This window comes from Equus asinus, chromosome 9 (assembly GCF_041296235.1).
Source record: "Equus asinus isolate D_3611 breed Donkey chromosome 9, EquAss-T2T_v2, whole genome shotgun sequence".
NCBI lineage: Eukaryota > Metazoa > Chordata > Mammalia > Perissodactyla > Equidae > Equus > Equus asinus.
In genome coordinates this window covers 62,149,132-62,163,931 of record NC_091798.1, presented here as the reverse complement: position 1 = coordinate 62,163,931, position 14,800 = coordinate 62,149,132, and the positions used below count along the sequence as shown (strand labels likewise).

The 14,800-nt window shown below is 50.0% G+C and overlaps 1 protein-coding gene across 7 annotated transcripts in view; it reads right to left on the bottom strand.

Moving 5' to 3' along the window:
• MCC (MCC regulator of WNT signaling pathway) overlaps positions 1-14,800 on the bottom strand; it is a 405,770-nt gene that overhangs the window by 20,817 nt on the left and 370,153 nt on the right. For all 7 annotated transcript variants that reach the window (XM_070517578.1, XM_044780105.2, XM_014842841.3 and 4 more), the window contains 2 exons: positions 9,068-9,302; positions 3,670-3,876 (listed from right to left, as the gene is read on the bottom strand). In XM_070517578.1, coding sequence (XP_070373679.1) covers positions 3,670-3,876; positions 9,068-9,302 — 442 coding nt within the window. The remainder of the gene's footprint in view (positions 1-3,669; positions 3,877-9,067; positions 9,303-14,800) is intronic.

Sequence of the window (14,800 nt, the reverse complement as noted above, 5' to 3'; positions counted from 1 at the left end):
CCTGGAGGTGCACATATGCTCTACCCCACGTATCCTTGACCTTCGGTCTTTGCAGGCTGGCCAGGGGGCAGTGAGCACTCACTGGGAGCCAGACACTGGTCTGAGTGCTCCACGGAGATATTCTCTTATTTAATCATCCTAATGACCCTCTGAGGTGGATGCTATCATTATCCTCATTTTACCAAGGAGAAAACCAAGGTACAGAGAAGTGACACTGCCTCAGGTCACCAGGTAGGAAACAGTGGAACCAGGATGCAAACCCAGGTCAGCCGGCTCCAGATCAGTGCCCTTCACCACTGGGTTAAGCCTCCCGTAATTTATATAGAAGACAAGTGGGAAAAACACATGAGGATCCTTGCCCCCCATCCCACTGGGAGAAAACCAGTCTTCTCTAGATTTAGGAGCTTTACTGGGTTCAGTGTAATCATCTAGAAAGCCCAAGAAGGAGGAAAAAAGCAGTGCACTCCCACCCATGTGTTAGCATTAGACAGGAACTTGACCTCATTGAAACCAAATCCTCTTATTTTACAGATGAGGAAACATAAGAGCCAGAACTCCTAAATCCTAAACTGAGTTATGACTGTTCATAAAGCAGTCCCCATACCTGTCTGAGCACTGTACGTTCTCTGTGTATGGACAGAGGGCAGCAGCGAGGCTGCACGCTCATCTCATAATTTGCTCAGCAGACATTTGCTGAGGATCTACTACACCCCAGGCTTGAGGATAAAAAGCTGTGATCTGTTGCAGGAGACGGAACATAAACAAAGTCATAACATGATGGGATGAGAGCTACAAAGAAGTCTGAATCCAGTGCAAGGAGTCCAGATGACAGGAGGGTCTCTGAAGCCCACTCTGATACAGAAATGCCACCACACCCCGGGGCTCCTCTGCAGCAGCACAGCCAGCATCTGAACACCCCTTCCCTCTGCCATGTCCTCCGCCTGCACTGCTTTCCCCCCCTCCTCTCATCTAGCAGTCTTGTGGACCCAAGCCCCCATCCGCCAGCCCACGGAATCCCCAGATTCCAACACCCCCTCTCTTTGTATATCAGCTCCCACGTGATGTTAACATTTCTTAAGTCTCCTTAAAGGTAGGGACAGCTCTCTCTCACCCAGTGCCTCTCAGTGAACACATCTGGTAACATCTGTTGCATAGCAACAAGAACTGCAAAAACGTAATGCACCTTGGGCAAGATTTGGGACCCAGCTTGTTGGCTGGAGGGAAGTTTTAAAACAAGCATGACACCCACCCTATGGTGCAAGAGTGGATGTCTAGAACCAAATCTGGCTGCCACCTGTTTTTATAAGGCCCACAGGCTAAGAATTATTTTTCTATTTTTAAAATCATGAAAAAAAAAAATCAAAAGAATATTTTGTGACACGTAGGAATGATATGAAATTGAAATTTCAGTGTCCATAAATAAAGCGTTATTAGAACACGGCCACACCCATTTGTATCTGTATCATCTCCGCTTTCACACTACGATTCAACAATGGCAAAGTGCAGTAGTTGCAGCAGAGTCCCTATGACTCAAAATACCCAAAATATCGACTCTCTGGCTCCTTACAGTTTGCTGACCCTGCTCCAGGCTGCTTGCCTCATCTTACCCACAATTAAGACCAAATGAATAGCCCAGAAGGGAGAGTCTATGAAATAGTAAATGGATCTCATATTTCAAAGACAAGATAATCAGCTTACTCTGATTTCATTACCTGAACAACACAAGGTACTCTTACAAAGCTTCTTCCCTAATGTACAAAAAATAAAGTTAAAAAAAATCATCTGGCCTTCTCCATCAAAGAGATTTCCGTACTTTGAAGCCATTCCACATAACACAGGGCGTCCCCCAGTGAAAATAAATACCAAGAACCGGGGGAAAAGGCTCTGTTCATGGGCCTTCTGGCAAGGGCACCTCCAGCCCACCCTAAGAACACACACAGACACCGGAGCTCTGTCTCCCAGGCTCTCTCCCAGAGTGACTGCTGACCCACAAAAGGCTACACAGAGATTTTTAAGGTGTCCAGCATGGAACAGAAAATCCCATCGTCTTGAGCCCCCAATGTGAAGCAGCTCTGCGCTGGCCGCGGCCCACCCCGGCTCGCCGCCTCCCACGCATCGGCAGACGGTGTCCTGGTGCACTCGCACGGTGACCTTTCCAGAGCCGCAGCTGCTGCAAACCCTTCAGTGATTCCTCACTGTTCTCGGCATAGCACAGCGGCTGACATCTCCAGCCAGTGTATCAATTCTCTTCCCTCTGGGTCTTTCCCCGGGGACATTCCACCAGCCCAAAGTGGACTTTCTTCTCTGCCCTGGCCCTCTACATCAGGCTGGTTCCCACTCTCCACTGGGTCTCAGTTCAGAAAACCTGACCCCAATCTCCAAATCTGGATTTTGTGTCTGGCCTGTGGCCTCCCATCGCACTCAGAATTGATCCTTGTACTCAGGACGTTGTGTCACTGTGTTATGATCATCTGTTTGGCCATCACTGTCCCCCACTGGAATGTAAACTCTTGGAATTGCCCCCAGCACTGTCCAGGACCAAATCACAAATGAAAGGATGACTGAAAAGCAGCCGGGATCTTGGGAGAGCTGGCCCAGCCGAGTGGCATGGCCGTGGCCTCCCTTGGTTCCTTAGTAGGTGAGAGGTGGGCAAAGTATAGCTGAGGCCCTTGGTGAAGCATGCTTCAAAGTGCCTGTTTAGGGAGTGACAGTTCATGCCACACGGCATCCGCAAGTTTGTTTTCTTTGCCGTACACAACCGTCCTGGAGACAACCCTGCCTTTGGGCTGTGAGAAGCCATTCATTAGACCAACAAGTCAGCTCATGCCCACAAGTCCTGGGCCTCAAACAAACCGGGGTCAGGAGAAGCTGGCATTTATTAGGAACAGGAAATACGGTACACAGAATTTCAGTACCCTGGGACAAGGGGTATCATTCTTTAGGGTCCAGAGCTTTTTTTCCTCCAATGCAGTATTTGGAATAATTCTGAAATATAGTATGACGGAATGAGCTTGGATTCTAGGAAAAAAAACAACTGTGGGCTAATGACAGTCTGAATTTGCAAGATGATATCACCTGGCAGCCCACTCCCTGTGATATCCTGTGTGTAATCCATCCTTGCCTTCCTCCTCCTCTGCCTCAGGCTGCTTCCTGCTTCCCACCTCCCTGACGGCAGAGACACCAACAGAAGTCAAGGAGGCAAGAAAAAGAGGAGGAGGAGGGCCCGTCAGCCAAATTTGGATTAAATCATGATTCTGCCATTTATTAGCTGTGAGACTCATTTCTTTTGAGCTTCATGTTCCTCATGTAAATGGGATAACTGTTTCTTCCTCAGATTTCTGTGATCGACAGATGAGGGCTGCTGTGTGAACCAGCAGAGGAAAAGGAGGTGAACTAACATCATACTGTTGTCCAACTGCAAGGTCACTGCCCTGATAAGACCATGACATGTGGAACGCTTTCACTATTACATAAAGTGAGATGAAAAGAAAAACCATGGATTTGGTTATTTTGCACTCAAAATGTCACCTTCTTTTAGATATCTAGAATGGCCTGTAGTTCCTATGCAAATAAAGAAACTGAAGCTGCAGGGCAGTGAGGGGCGGTGGTGGCAACTGGGCAGGAAGTGAGGCCCGAGCCCGAGGTGTCCCCGTGCCCCTTGGGTCCTACCTTGCCCGACTTGTCTTTGCCGCCGCTGCTGGTGGAGCTGAGGGACCGCATGCGCTGCTCCTTCTGCTCCTCCACCTCGGACTTCAGGTGCTCGATGTGCACCAGGTAGGCCTGCTCCTGGGCCTCCCGCGTGCTCAGCTTCAGCTCCAGGGCCTTCTTCTCTTTCTCCAGGAGGTAGAGCTGGGCCTTCAGCTCGGCCATCTCCTCCTAAGGAGTACAAAGCATATGAGGCGCCCACGATGTGAGAGCAGGGCTGATGAGGCACAGCACCTGAGTGAAGAGGGGGTCTGCGCCTATAACCCCAGACCTGCAGTAGAGTTATCACTCGCAGCATAAGATGACTGGGAAGAGACATGACAGCTGCCTCCACACATCCGAAGATGGACATGTGGACAAAGCCATGTGCTTTGTCACTCTATGGACCCGAACTAAGATAAATGGGTAGAAGTCACAAGCAAGCAGATTTTGGTTCACTATAAGGAAAACCTTTCTAACAACTAGAACATTGCCCATCCTCCATCAAACAGGCACATCTGTCTTGCTGGAAACCAGTTTTCTAGCATGTGGAGGCTGAGCTCCATCAGTCAAAGAGGTCATAAAAGAGGGTCATGCATACAAGGCTGAGTCTAAGTCCCTTCCATTTCCCATTTCCTTTTCCATTTTCCATGGCACCAATCCATCTATTTAACCACGGTGTCCTGCAGCTGAGCCAGGAAGGCGGGCAGGATCCACAGCAATGATCTCGCCTCCAGCTGTCCTTCAGGGGCCCAAATGAAGCCAACAGAAACAAAACCCTTCACAGATGACTACTCATCAGGAAACTTCTCAAAGTATCCTAGAGAACTCAAGTTAGAGTTTTCTACAGAGAATAAGAAGTGACTCCAAAATGGGACAGTGCCATGTTGGGACCAGGAGCCGGATAACACTGAAAACCACCAGCATTTATTGAGCAGGCAATACTGTCTTAAGGGTTTACATGAAGTAACTCACTGAATCCTTCCAACTTGAGGTAGGTGTTATGTGGATCGCCATTTATGGATGGGAAACAGAGGCATGCAGAGGGAAATCCATCTGCCCATGGCTACTGGGTAAATTGTGGAGCCAGAGGTTGAACCGAGTCCATCTGGCCCTTGCATGACTCTTGTCTCCTCACCTCTGCTGGAGGGTGAGTCCACCACCGCATGACCATCAGGTCAATCTCCCCAGCTATCTCTGTGATCTTACTCAAAAAATTCTTCATAATGCTAAGTCACTGCTTTGAGAGGGATTCACCAAGGTCAGTGATTCTGGTCACCCCCAAAGTGACCCTTCTCTGAGGAAATAAGCCATTGGCCTGGTGTGCTCTCCTGGATCAGCCAGAGCGGGGTGGGGGTGGATGTTCTTGCCCTCCAGTGTGGGGAAATACCTAGAGGGACCCACCACAGCTTGTCATACTTGAGGCTGGGGTGCATGATACATGGAGAAGGCAATGTGCTCAGTGACTAGCCAAGAGAAGAGGCCAAACCTTTTCTAAAGATGAGACATAAAACCAGGATGAAAGGTATTTCCATACACCGAAGCGTTCTCATCTATTGTCAGTAGAAGCAGGATTCTGAAGGTTCTGGCAACACTGCATAATGAGCTAATGTGGATAATTATGCCCAGAACAACCATAAATGCAGGCTTGAAAGAAGGGAAGATGAATTCATGGGTTCCAGAAACGAAGAGGGACCTCCGCCCAAGGGAAAAGGTGAGGTGGCCATGGCACTGGCCAATGGCAGCAGCAGACAGGTATGGAGGTGCTAGCACCTGGGACTTTAGCACTGATGCAAGGGTGGGGCAGAGAGCCAGAGTGAGATCCCTACAGGAGCCAGACTCTCAGAGAAATGGCTGAGAGTAAGAGACTAGAAGACTTCCTTTCTGGAGATGTGGTGAGGACACCTGTCATCTCAGGCTCTGGGTGGGAAAAGAAAGAAATCAGAACCTCAAACTTGTGTAATATGTAGGCGTGGAACAGGAATCCTAAGCCAAGAACATAACAAAAACTAGTCCTAAAGTTCTGAAACCCACGAGTCCCAACAGTTCTAGGCACAGAACCACTGCGGAGGGACATTTCCAACCCAGGACCCACAGGACACCAGGGAAACACAATCTCCCTGAAGATGAGCTGGTACGCATGTTCTTCCCCCAACACACACACACAGAGAATGGAAACAAATCACACTGAGGTAGAACCAGCAGACGCAACAGAGAGAATCAACATTTACAAGGACCAGAGATAACAAGCGAAAAACTAGAAAATAAATATTTAAAATAATTAAGGAGATAAAGGAAGAGGATGAAAGAAGTGCATATTCAAAAACGAAGAATGGATTTGAAAAGGAACCAAGTTGGTCATTTAGAAATGAAAAGCTGTTTACTAAAGATCATGTATAAGAAGTAAAAAAAAAAAAAAGAAAACCCAGAAAACTCGAGTTTCTCAGCAGTTCTTTTAGAACAAAATGGTGAAATCCAACCTAATCTGCCACTAACAGGTTTGTTAGGGGTGAGCACACGTCCTGGAACCTACTGCTAGGGACGCACAGAGAAGGGAGATGACTGATGTTTATCCTTCAAAAAACTCACAGGAAGGAGCCAAGCTAGAATGCCAGCAATGGCTGCCCCGGATCATAATACTATGGGTTATTTCTCTCCCAGCTTTTTAAAATTTCTACTCTTTCATGGGGCTGGCCCCATGGCATAGTGGTGAAGTTCAAGTGCTCTGCTTTGGTGGCCCAGGGTTCACAGGTTCATATCCTGGGCACAGACCCAGCACTGCTCATCAAGCCATGCTGTGGAGGCATCCCACATAGAAAATAAAGAAAGATTGGCACAGATGTTAGCTCAGTGACAATCTTCCTCAAGCAAAAAGAGGAAGATGGGCAACAGATGTTAGCTCAGGGTCAATCTTCCTTACCAATAAATAAATAAATAAATAAATAAATAAATAAATTTCTACTCTTTTAGAAAGTTTCTAAGATGTGTACATATTTTATTTTCTACTAGGAAGGGGAATATTAGAGCTTTTATTCCACCAAAAATGTCTCTCCTGGTCAGAATAACACTGAATTTATTGCACAACATATCACCCTGAATAGAAAAAGGAAATCTTTGGTCTTTGGCCAAAGGAAACGTGATGTTTGGGATAAATAACGGAAGGCAGCCTCACAGCCCATGCTACAGGGTGCAGAGGCCCACAGAGGGCTCTGAGTGGGGAAAAAGGCACTGTGATTATGGACCCAACACCAGGCTCATGGGCAATGAGAGGAATCAGCCAACAGGGCATGAGGATTCCCCAGAGGGAGCAGAAGTCAGGGTCTGAGCTGAGTGGGTGGGACCGATAAACCAGCTTAGAAACAAAGGGACAATTCCTGCATCTGCTGCCACCGGCCAAAGTCTTCCCAGGCTTCACCCAGACCTTGAGCAGCCAGCAAGGGTAGGGATGTACCAAGCAAGTCACCAGAGTGTGTCGGGGAAGACCACTGCCGACGGCTCCTCTCCCCTCTCCCGAGGTAGTATAACCAAAGGTGGGCCTGCCCTTTTCTCTGAGGACAGTGCTGGTCCCAACAGGAGAGACCAGTTACGAGCATTGTTGTGACCCACCCTGGCCTAAAGGACCTGTCTCCAGTTCCTAAACGGATAGTGACCCAGCTTCTGCCTGACAGCCCCTCCCTCACGTCTGAACTCCTGGGAACCAGGGAGACTGCAGAATCGGAGGCTGTGCAAATCAGGCCTTTGTGCACGGGAGAGCGGGGTTTGGAAAGCTGGCTTGGCCCAGCCCCAGCTCCCTGCATCAGCAGGCCTGGCAGCGGTCCTGTGTGGAGTGGCCCCTGCAAGTTCCCACCTCTGCTGTGGGCCTGCTGAGAGCAGACTGCAGTGACACAGGACCACACTCCTGGTGGGCAGTTGTTGCTGCCACCCAGACCAGGCACAGATGATACAATCCAACTCAGACACTAACTTCCTGCAGTTCTCAGAGACCCCACAGGTTATGGGCACAGTCCTCTACAGAATGCCATTTTGCTTCAGAGCCAGCCACAGTCTCAGGGGGTCCCCAGGCCACCTGCACTTCTCACTAACTGCCTATGAATTCAGGGGTTCCCACAAACTCTCAGGATCAATAAATTGCCAGAACACTTTGCAAGACTCAGGAAAGCACTATACCTAGGATTACAGTTTTAATATAAAGGGTACACATAGGATGAAGTCTGCAAGAGTCCTGAACGCTGATCTTCCATGTCCTCTGCCCATTGAGTCAGGGTGTGTCACTCTACCAGGCAGCTTCTCTGTACCTCAGTGTCCAGAGTTCTTATTGTGTTTCATGACACAGGCATGATTGGTTAAATCACTGGTCACACGATGGAACTCATTCTCCAGCCCTCCTCCCCTCCCAGGAGGTTGAGGGGCTGGAAAATCCCAGCCCTTTAATCACAAGCTTTGTCCTTTTGGTGACCAGCCCCATCCTGAAGCTGTCTGGGGGCATGGTGAGTCACTTCATTAGCATAACAAAGACATTCCTGTCACTCAGGAAATTCCACAGCTTTTTGAAGCTCTGTGCCAGGAACTGGGAACAAATACCAGATATATTTTTATCATGCCACAGCTGTCTTCTGAGAAAGCACTTAGCAGGTGAAGGCCTAGCACTTGGCACCCCTGGAGAGAAAGTGGCAAAGTGCTTCCTGCTGAGGGGATGGCAGTGTTACCACTTCCCAGTGAGGGGCAGCAGCTTTCCAAGAAAGCCCCTCCCAATCTAGGGAGACCAGCAGATGAGTCAGCTGGCCGGGCGCACAGCCCAAGATCTTATCAGGAAACTGACCAGCATTAGTGTCTGAGCAGCACAAGCAAACCTCATGGAGGGCACTCTGATCTGAGCAGGCCCCACACAGCACCAAAGGGACAGGAGTGTCAGGAAAGCAGGGCTTTTGTCCAAATTCTGCAACTGGCCTCACCCTGTTCTCCCCCCACCTTCAGGTTAACATCAGCAGCATTGACCCAAGAAGCACTTGCAAGCATTCGGGAGATTAGGGGTCCTTTTAGAGGGACAGAAGCTGCTCCACTCTGCTGAGGTCTCGTCCGGCTTCTCTCGGAGAACGAGGTGTTCCAGAGCGGGGCTGGGACACCCTGAGGCATTCTCCAGAGTTCAACTCACCCCTCCAGGAACACGTCCAGCCCAAGTGCACCCCAGACATATTGAAACCGTCCCTGTCTACAAATGAGCCTCTGGCTCTCCTCCAGGAGAGAGGCGACTGAACACGAATGGGGGTGATTTCTCATCACCAGCTGACCTGCCTTCAGAGGGCCTTTTTATCCTTTGTCTTGAGGACAGTGGGGTGAATAGGAACAGGAGCTATGACCAGGTCCCCACCCCCCATACGGATACCTTCATGGCCATCAGCTCTTGCATCAGCACAGCGTTTTCAAGATCGAGCCGCTGGCTGTCTCCCCGGGGCTTGACGTCGTAGCTGAGAGGATCGATGTGGATGCTCTCCAGCTCCAGCATGGTCAGCTTGACTGCGGCCCTGTCATTTTTGAGCTGCTGGATATAATCCTTCAGCCTCTGCTCATCTTCTTTAGTAAACTCGGTATCACAGCTACTGGCTGTGGAGCTGGTGGTGCTGAGAAGACAGACAGAAAATCCATCACATTCCCAAGTCACTGTTAATAGGTCTTCCCTCCTCACTCTTCTCCACATCCCATCTCCCCAACAGTATTTAGACGGCAGTCCAAAAAGAGCATTCTTCACAGTAGAGTCAATTGACACCGCTTTTAGGAAAGAAATATGTATGAAGAATAAGAGAAATGCTTACACCCTTTAACACAATGTTGAGGACCCTAGAAATGAATTATAAGGAAATAATTCCACAGAAGCAACAAGATACACACAAAGATGTTTCATAGAATATAGGGTTTATGAATTATAGTACACATCAAAAGGAGAGAAATGATGTGGCTATCACAGTAGTAATTATGACAATGGCGGAGACATTTCAAGTGAAGAAATAGGATGAAAAATAGTATGTGTGTAATAAAAATAGGTGTGTGTGTGGACAGGACCTAAAGGGCTATGTTAAGGGAACAAAGCAAGTCAAAGAACAAAATACCTATGGCATGATCTGTAGATGTGTGTGTGTGTCCACACACTCACATGCACACACACGTCCCAGACTGCTGAGAGTAGTCCCCTCAGGGCAGGAGCTGGAAGGAGTGGCAGTGAAGGGGGATGCTGTGTACCATGAAAAACACAGGTGTGTATGATACTGCAATCACACCAAGAAAGCAGGGCGCCCCCAGGCCTCCACAGCCATTCCTCCCGTAGCACGACTGAGTATGGGTCCACCACAGGACTCAGGCAGGTCCAAGGGGTCCTTGGCTGCCCACGCTGAATGGAGACGGGCAGGGGCTGCCAGACCTAAGGGGAACCTCGCGATGAACCTCAGGAACGTGGTGGCCTGTGAAGGCTTCTGTGGGACCCAGACCATCATGAAAGGGTGAGTACCACAGGAAAACTGAGGCTCTCAAGACAGTTCTGGCCTTTTCCAGCAGTGGGGGGCTGCCCCCACTGGCTCAGAATGAGGCCCACTCCACCCAGTTGGTCCTTGAGCATTTGAGGCCAGCGTGGGCCTACTGCAGTTTCTCTGGACCTATACTGGACCTGCCTACTCTTGATGGGGCCCACACAGAACCAGCTTTGGAAAGATGGCAGAAAAACAAGCAGGGGCCCATTTAACTCTCGTCAAAACAGGCTAGGCTGGCATTACTATCTTTGTTGTTGTGGATTTGGAAACTGAGGCTTAGTGACATTAAGTGGCTTGCCCAGTCAGGAGGCTAGAAACTGGTGCAACTGGACTCGGGCCACAGCCTTCTCATTCCACAGCCCTGCTTCCTAAGATTCCTGTCACTAAAAGCTGTGCTACAAGCAAGGAGTGGTATCCACAGGCTGTTGGCTGCCACGAGCCCAGGCCTGTTCTCCTCACCGCACACTGGAACAGAGACAATGGGCCCAGGCCCCCAACTCAGCAGATGTAATCTTCTGATAACCTAGGTTATCAAGGGCCATTCCACTCTTGTTCATGACACATTATCAAGAAGATAAGGCTTCTGGGGAAAGAAGGTGAGAAGGGATGGTGGGCTGGCCCTCTGCCATTCAGCTAGCTGTGCACATAAGGAAGAGAACGTCCTAGGGCTTGGGGTGGTCTGAGAGAGAACTCCTGCTAGGACTGGAAGCTCCTGAGCACCAGAAACTCTGGGGCTGCCTCCCATTCCCTTTGCCCCGACAAGACAGGTAGGACACATCATGGAGATGAAGAGAGCAAGATCGGCCTGACCAACACACAACACCTCTTCAGGGATTTCGATGGTTAATTTTATGCGTCAACTGGGCTAGGTTCTGGAGCCCAGCTGTTGGCGAAACACCTGTCTAGATGTTGCTGTGAAGGTATTTTTCAGATGTGATTAACATTTAAATCAGTAGACTTTGAGTAAAGCATATTAGCTTCCATAATGTGGGTGGGCCTCATGCAATTAGTTGAAAGCTTCAAGAGAAAAGACTGAGATTCCTCGAGAAAGAAGAAATTCTGCCTCCAACCAGTCTTCAGACTTAGGACTGTAACATCAACTCTTTCCTGGGTCTCTAGCCTGCCTGCCTGCCCTGCAGATTTAGGACTTGCTAGCCCCCATGAGAACTGGAGCCAATTCCTTAAAACAATCAGTCACTCTCTCTCCGTAAACATGCCTGCGTGCGCACACACACATCCTATTGGCTCTGTTTCTTCGGAGAACCCTAACACAGAGGTGCTCCCTTTATCTGTGACCGGAGCATCTGGAAACGCTTAGCAGATCTAGAGGTAGCATGGCTCACCTCTCCATGCCTACTTCCTCATCTACAAAATGATGTCATAATGGGACCTGCTTCACGAGTTTGTCATAAGGATGACATGTGGTGAATGAAAACTGTTCAGAACAGTGCCCAGTACCCAGCAAGCCCTCGAATGCAGCTATCATCCACTAATTTAAGAAATACTGGAGTGCCTACTACAGGACACTCTTCTAGGCCTAGAAAAATCCCTGCCCTCGTGGAATTCCTATTCTAATAGAGGAGACAAGCAAGCAAAATATACAGTACATCAGACAGTGAGAGGTACCATGGAGAAAAGTGAACAAGGTACAGGGAATGCGAAGTGGCGATGGGATCATTATTTGAAATGGAGTTGTGGGGAAGGCCTGCCTGATAAAGGTACATTTGAGTAGATCCAAAGGAGGTGAGAAAGAGAGCTATGTGGCTATTTGGAAGAACACTGACCCAGGCAGAAGACTCAACAAATGCAAAGGCCCTGAGGCAGGGTGCTTGGCTGGCAAGAATGAGATTGTGGCTGAATCAGAGTCAGCTAGAGGAGAGGAAGGAGAACTGGTCGGAGAGGAGAGGGCCAGGTTATGTAGGGTTTTATCAGGGTCGTGTCTTTTTCTATAGAATTAGAATGGAAGCCACTGGAGGGCAGTAGAAAAATAACGATCGGCCTCACATTTTAACAGGATCCCTCTGGCAGTGGCGCTGAGGAGAGAGGCAGGAAGGCCCAATAGGGAGCCACTGCACCAATCCTGAGGAGGGAGGGTAGAAGCTGGGAAGGAAGATAAAATTATTAATTATCATTGTTTTTTCAAGCCATATTTTAAAAACGATGAGAAGGGGGGCCAGCCCAGTGGCATAGTGGTTGGGTTTGCATGCTCTGCTTCAGTGGCCCAGGGTTTGTGAGTTCGGATCCTGGGTGCTGACCTGTGCACTGCTCATCAAGTCACCCTGTGGCAGTGTCCTACATACAAAATAGAGGAAGGCTGGCACAGATGTGAGCTCAGAGTCAATATTACTCACCAAAAGGAAAAAAAAAAAAACGATGTCGGGGAGAAGCAGCAACATCCTCCATTTGGAACACTTCAGGTCAATTTCACAAAGAAATGGAGCAGCTCAAGAGAAGCATCAAGACAACTGGGAGCCCAGCGGGGCACGTGAGGATGAGAGCTACCAAATAAGAGGGTCTTATCTAAGGAGGAGCGGGGTCCCTCCCTCAGCCTCTCAGCGTTGTTCAGCCTGCGGACAGCTCGGGGAGGCAGGCCTCGGACAAACCACCAAGGGGGGCTTGGAGCTCATCTTCACGGACTGGCGGCCCTGACGCGGAGGGACAGATGTAGGACGCTCCACAGGCAAACGAGCACCGGAACTAAAGCAAACGGAAGTGGCGGCACTGATCGCCGAGGTTCCAGGGCCGAGTGTGAGGGCGCTCACGTTGCGGCAGCTCGGACAGCGTGACGCTGGGCAGGATCAACCCTTTTCCTCCAGTGAGTTGGGAGGGGGCCACTTAGGGACGAAATCCCTTCTCGTGAGGCTGGGACTCAGGATTGGAGGTTCACTTTATCACCCGAGTCCTTCCTTTCATGGAAAATTATTTTGAAAAGTTTTAAACATACAGAAAAGCACAGAGATTAACCAGCACCCATGGACCTACCACCTAGGTGGCCTTTTTGTCACATTTTCTTTGGACGACTTTTTTAGAAATAGAACATTAATACTTGGGGCCGCCTTTGTTTCCTTTCACTTAAAAAAGAAATTTCAAAATTCAAAGAGCAATGGGAGCTGGAGATCTCTAATTATTCTGCAGGCACGGAGGTAATAATCCTTGGGCAGAGTCTCCGTTTGGCAGGGCTGGTGCACCCCGGGTGGCTGTCAGAGCAGCCGCTGGGCTGGGCACAGCAGCATGGCCTGGGGGCTGGTTAGGAATGCATGTTCCCAGGCCCCCAGCCCCAGGACCTACAGAATCAGGGACATTGGAGTGGAGCCAGCAATCTGTACTTGAAGGCACCCTCCAAGGGATCCTGAGGCACGGCCAGGTATGGGAACCTCTGGTCCTCCCCACAGGATACGTGGGTCTTTCTTTAGTCATCTGGGAGGTGACAGCACCCTCCAACATTCTCTACGGAGAGGCCACTATGCTCTTGGGCTGCCCTGGTGGGTGCCAGTGATCGCGAGCAGGTCTCCAACATCAGACAGACCTGAGTAAATACTCTTCCTCTGCCACTGCCTAGCTGTGTGGCTCAGAGTAAATGAGCCAACCTTTCTGGCCTGCGGAAGGGTTGGGGGGCGGGGGGCGGGGGGGGACAAAGAGTTCCCATGGCAACAGGTTGTGGAAAGGAGACAACCGGTCCTGAGCAGGCAGGACCAGCTAGTGCTGCCACACAGCACTTGCTCTGGGGGAGGAAGGGGGACAACTGTGCCAATGGCCCCGTGACACCCAACACCAGACTCAGGGAGTCCCCCAGGGAGGTCAGCCGCCTAGCAAGTCGTGCAGAAAACCCCCATCTGAGGGAGAAGCAAAGCGGCAAGTGCTCGACCGGACTTGAGAAACCACCAAGAACCATCAGGGAGAACACGAACGTGGGTGGGCAGAGGCGGGCAGGCTTTGGGGTGTCCTGGAGCCCTCGAGGGCCCGGGGCCTGACCCCTGGCCAGGCGGGGAAGCCTTTTGTTTCACCATCTCTGCTGTGGGTGCAGTTTTTAGAAAGGAAGAAAAAGAAAAAAAACAAAAGATCGCCCTCCACAGATCCTACCCCTGTTGGAAGCTCAGAGGTTTAAAATGCTTTTAGCAGGGGAAAGTTTAATTTCAAGTTAAACCACAGCCTCGCAGCCCCTCTGGCTTCCCTATCTCCCTTCCAGGACACCAGTGGGAACAGATCGGGAGAAGTTAATTACAATTCTGCTTTGTGCCCTTGATGCTCCACTGCGGCATATGATTATGACAATGTCAAAGGAGGGGAAGCCACTGGCCTTCCCTCTGGCCTCCCGCAGACAAAGGAGCTGCCTGCATCCTCAGGGCCTGCCGCCAGCCACTGGCCGTGGGATTCATCCACTAACTCTCCCGCCTGGAATGCCGGGTGATCTCAGTTGTCAACGGGGAAGAAATCACTTTCCTGCAGGCCGGTGTACTCCTCCTCTCCAGGGTGGGAGGCCGTAGGTGTTCTCTGAGAGGGACTGTGGGGAGGGAGGCAGATCAGGAAAACCCCAGCCCACCCCAGAACGGTGGAGGCGCAAGTTTTTGCATTTTGCTCTGGAGCTGGGCCAGGTCGTG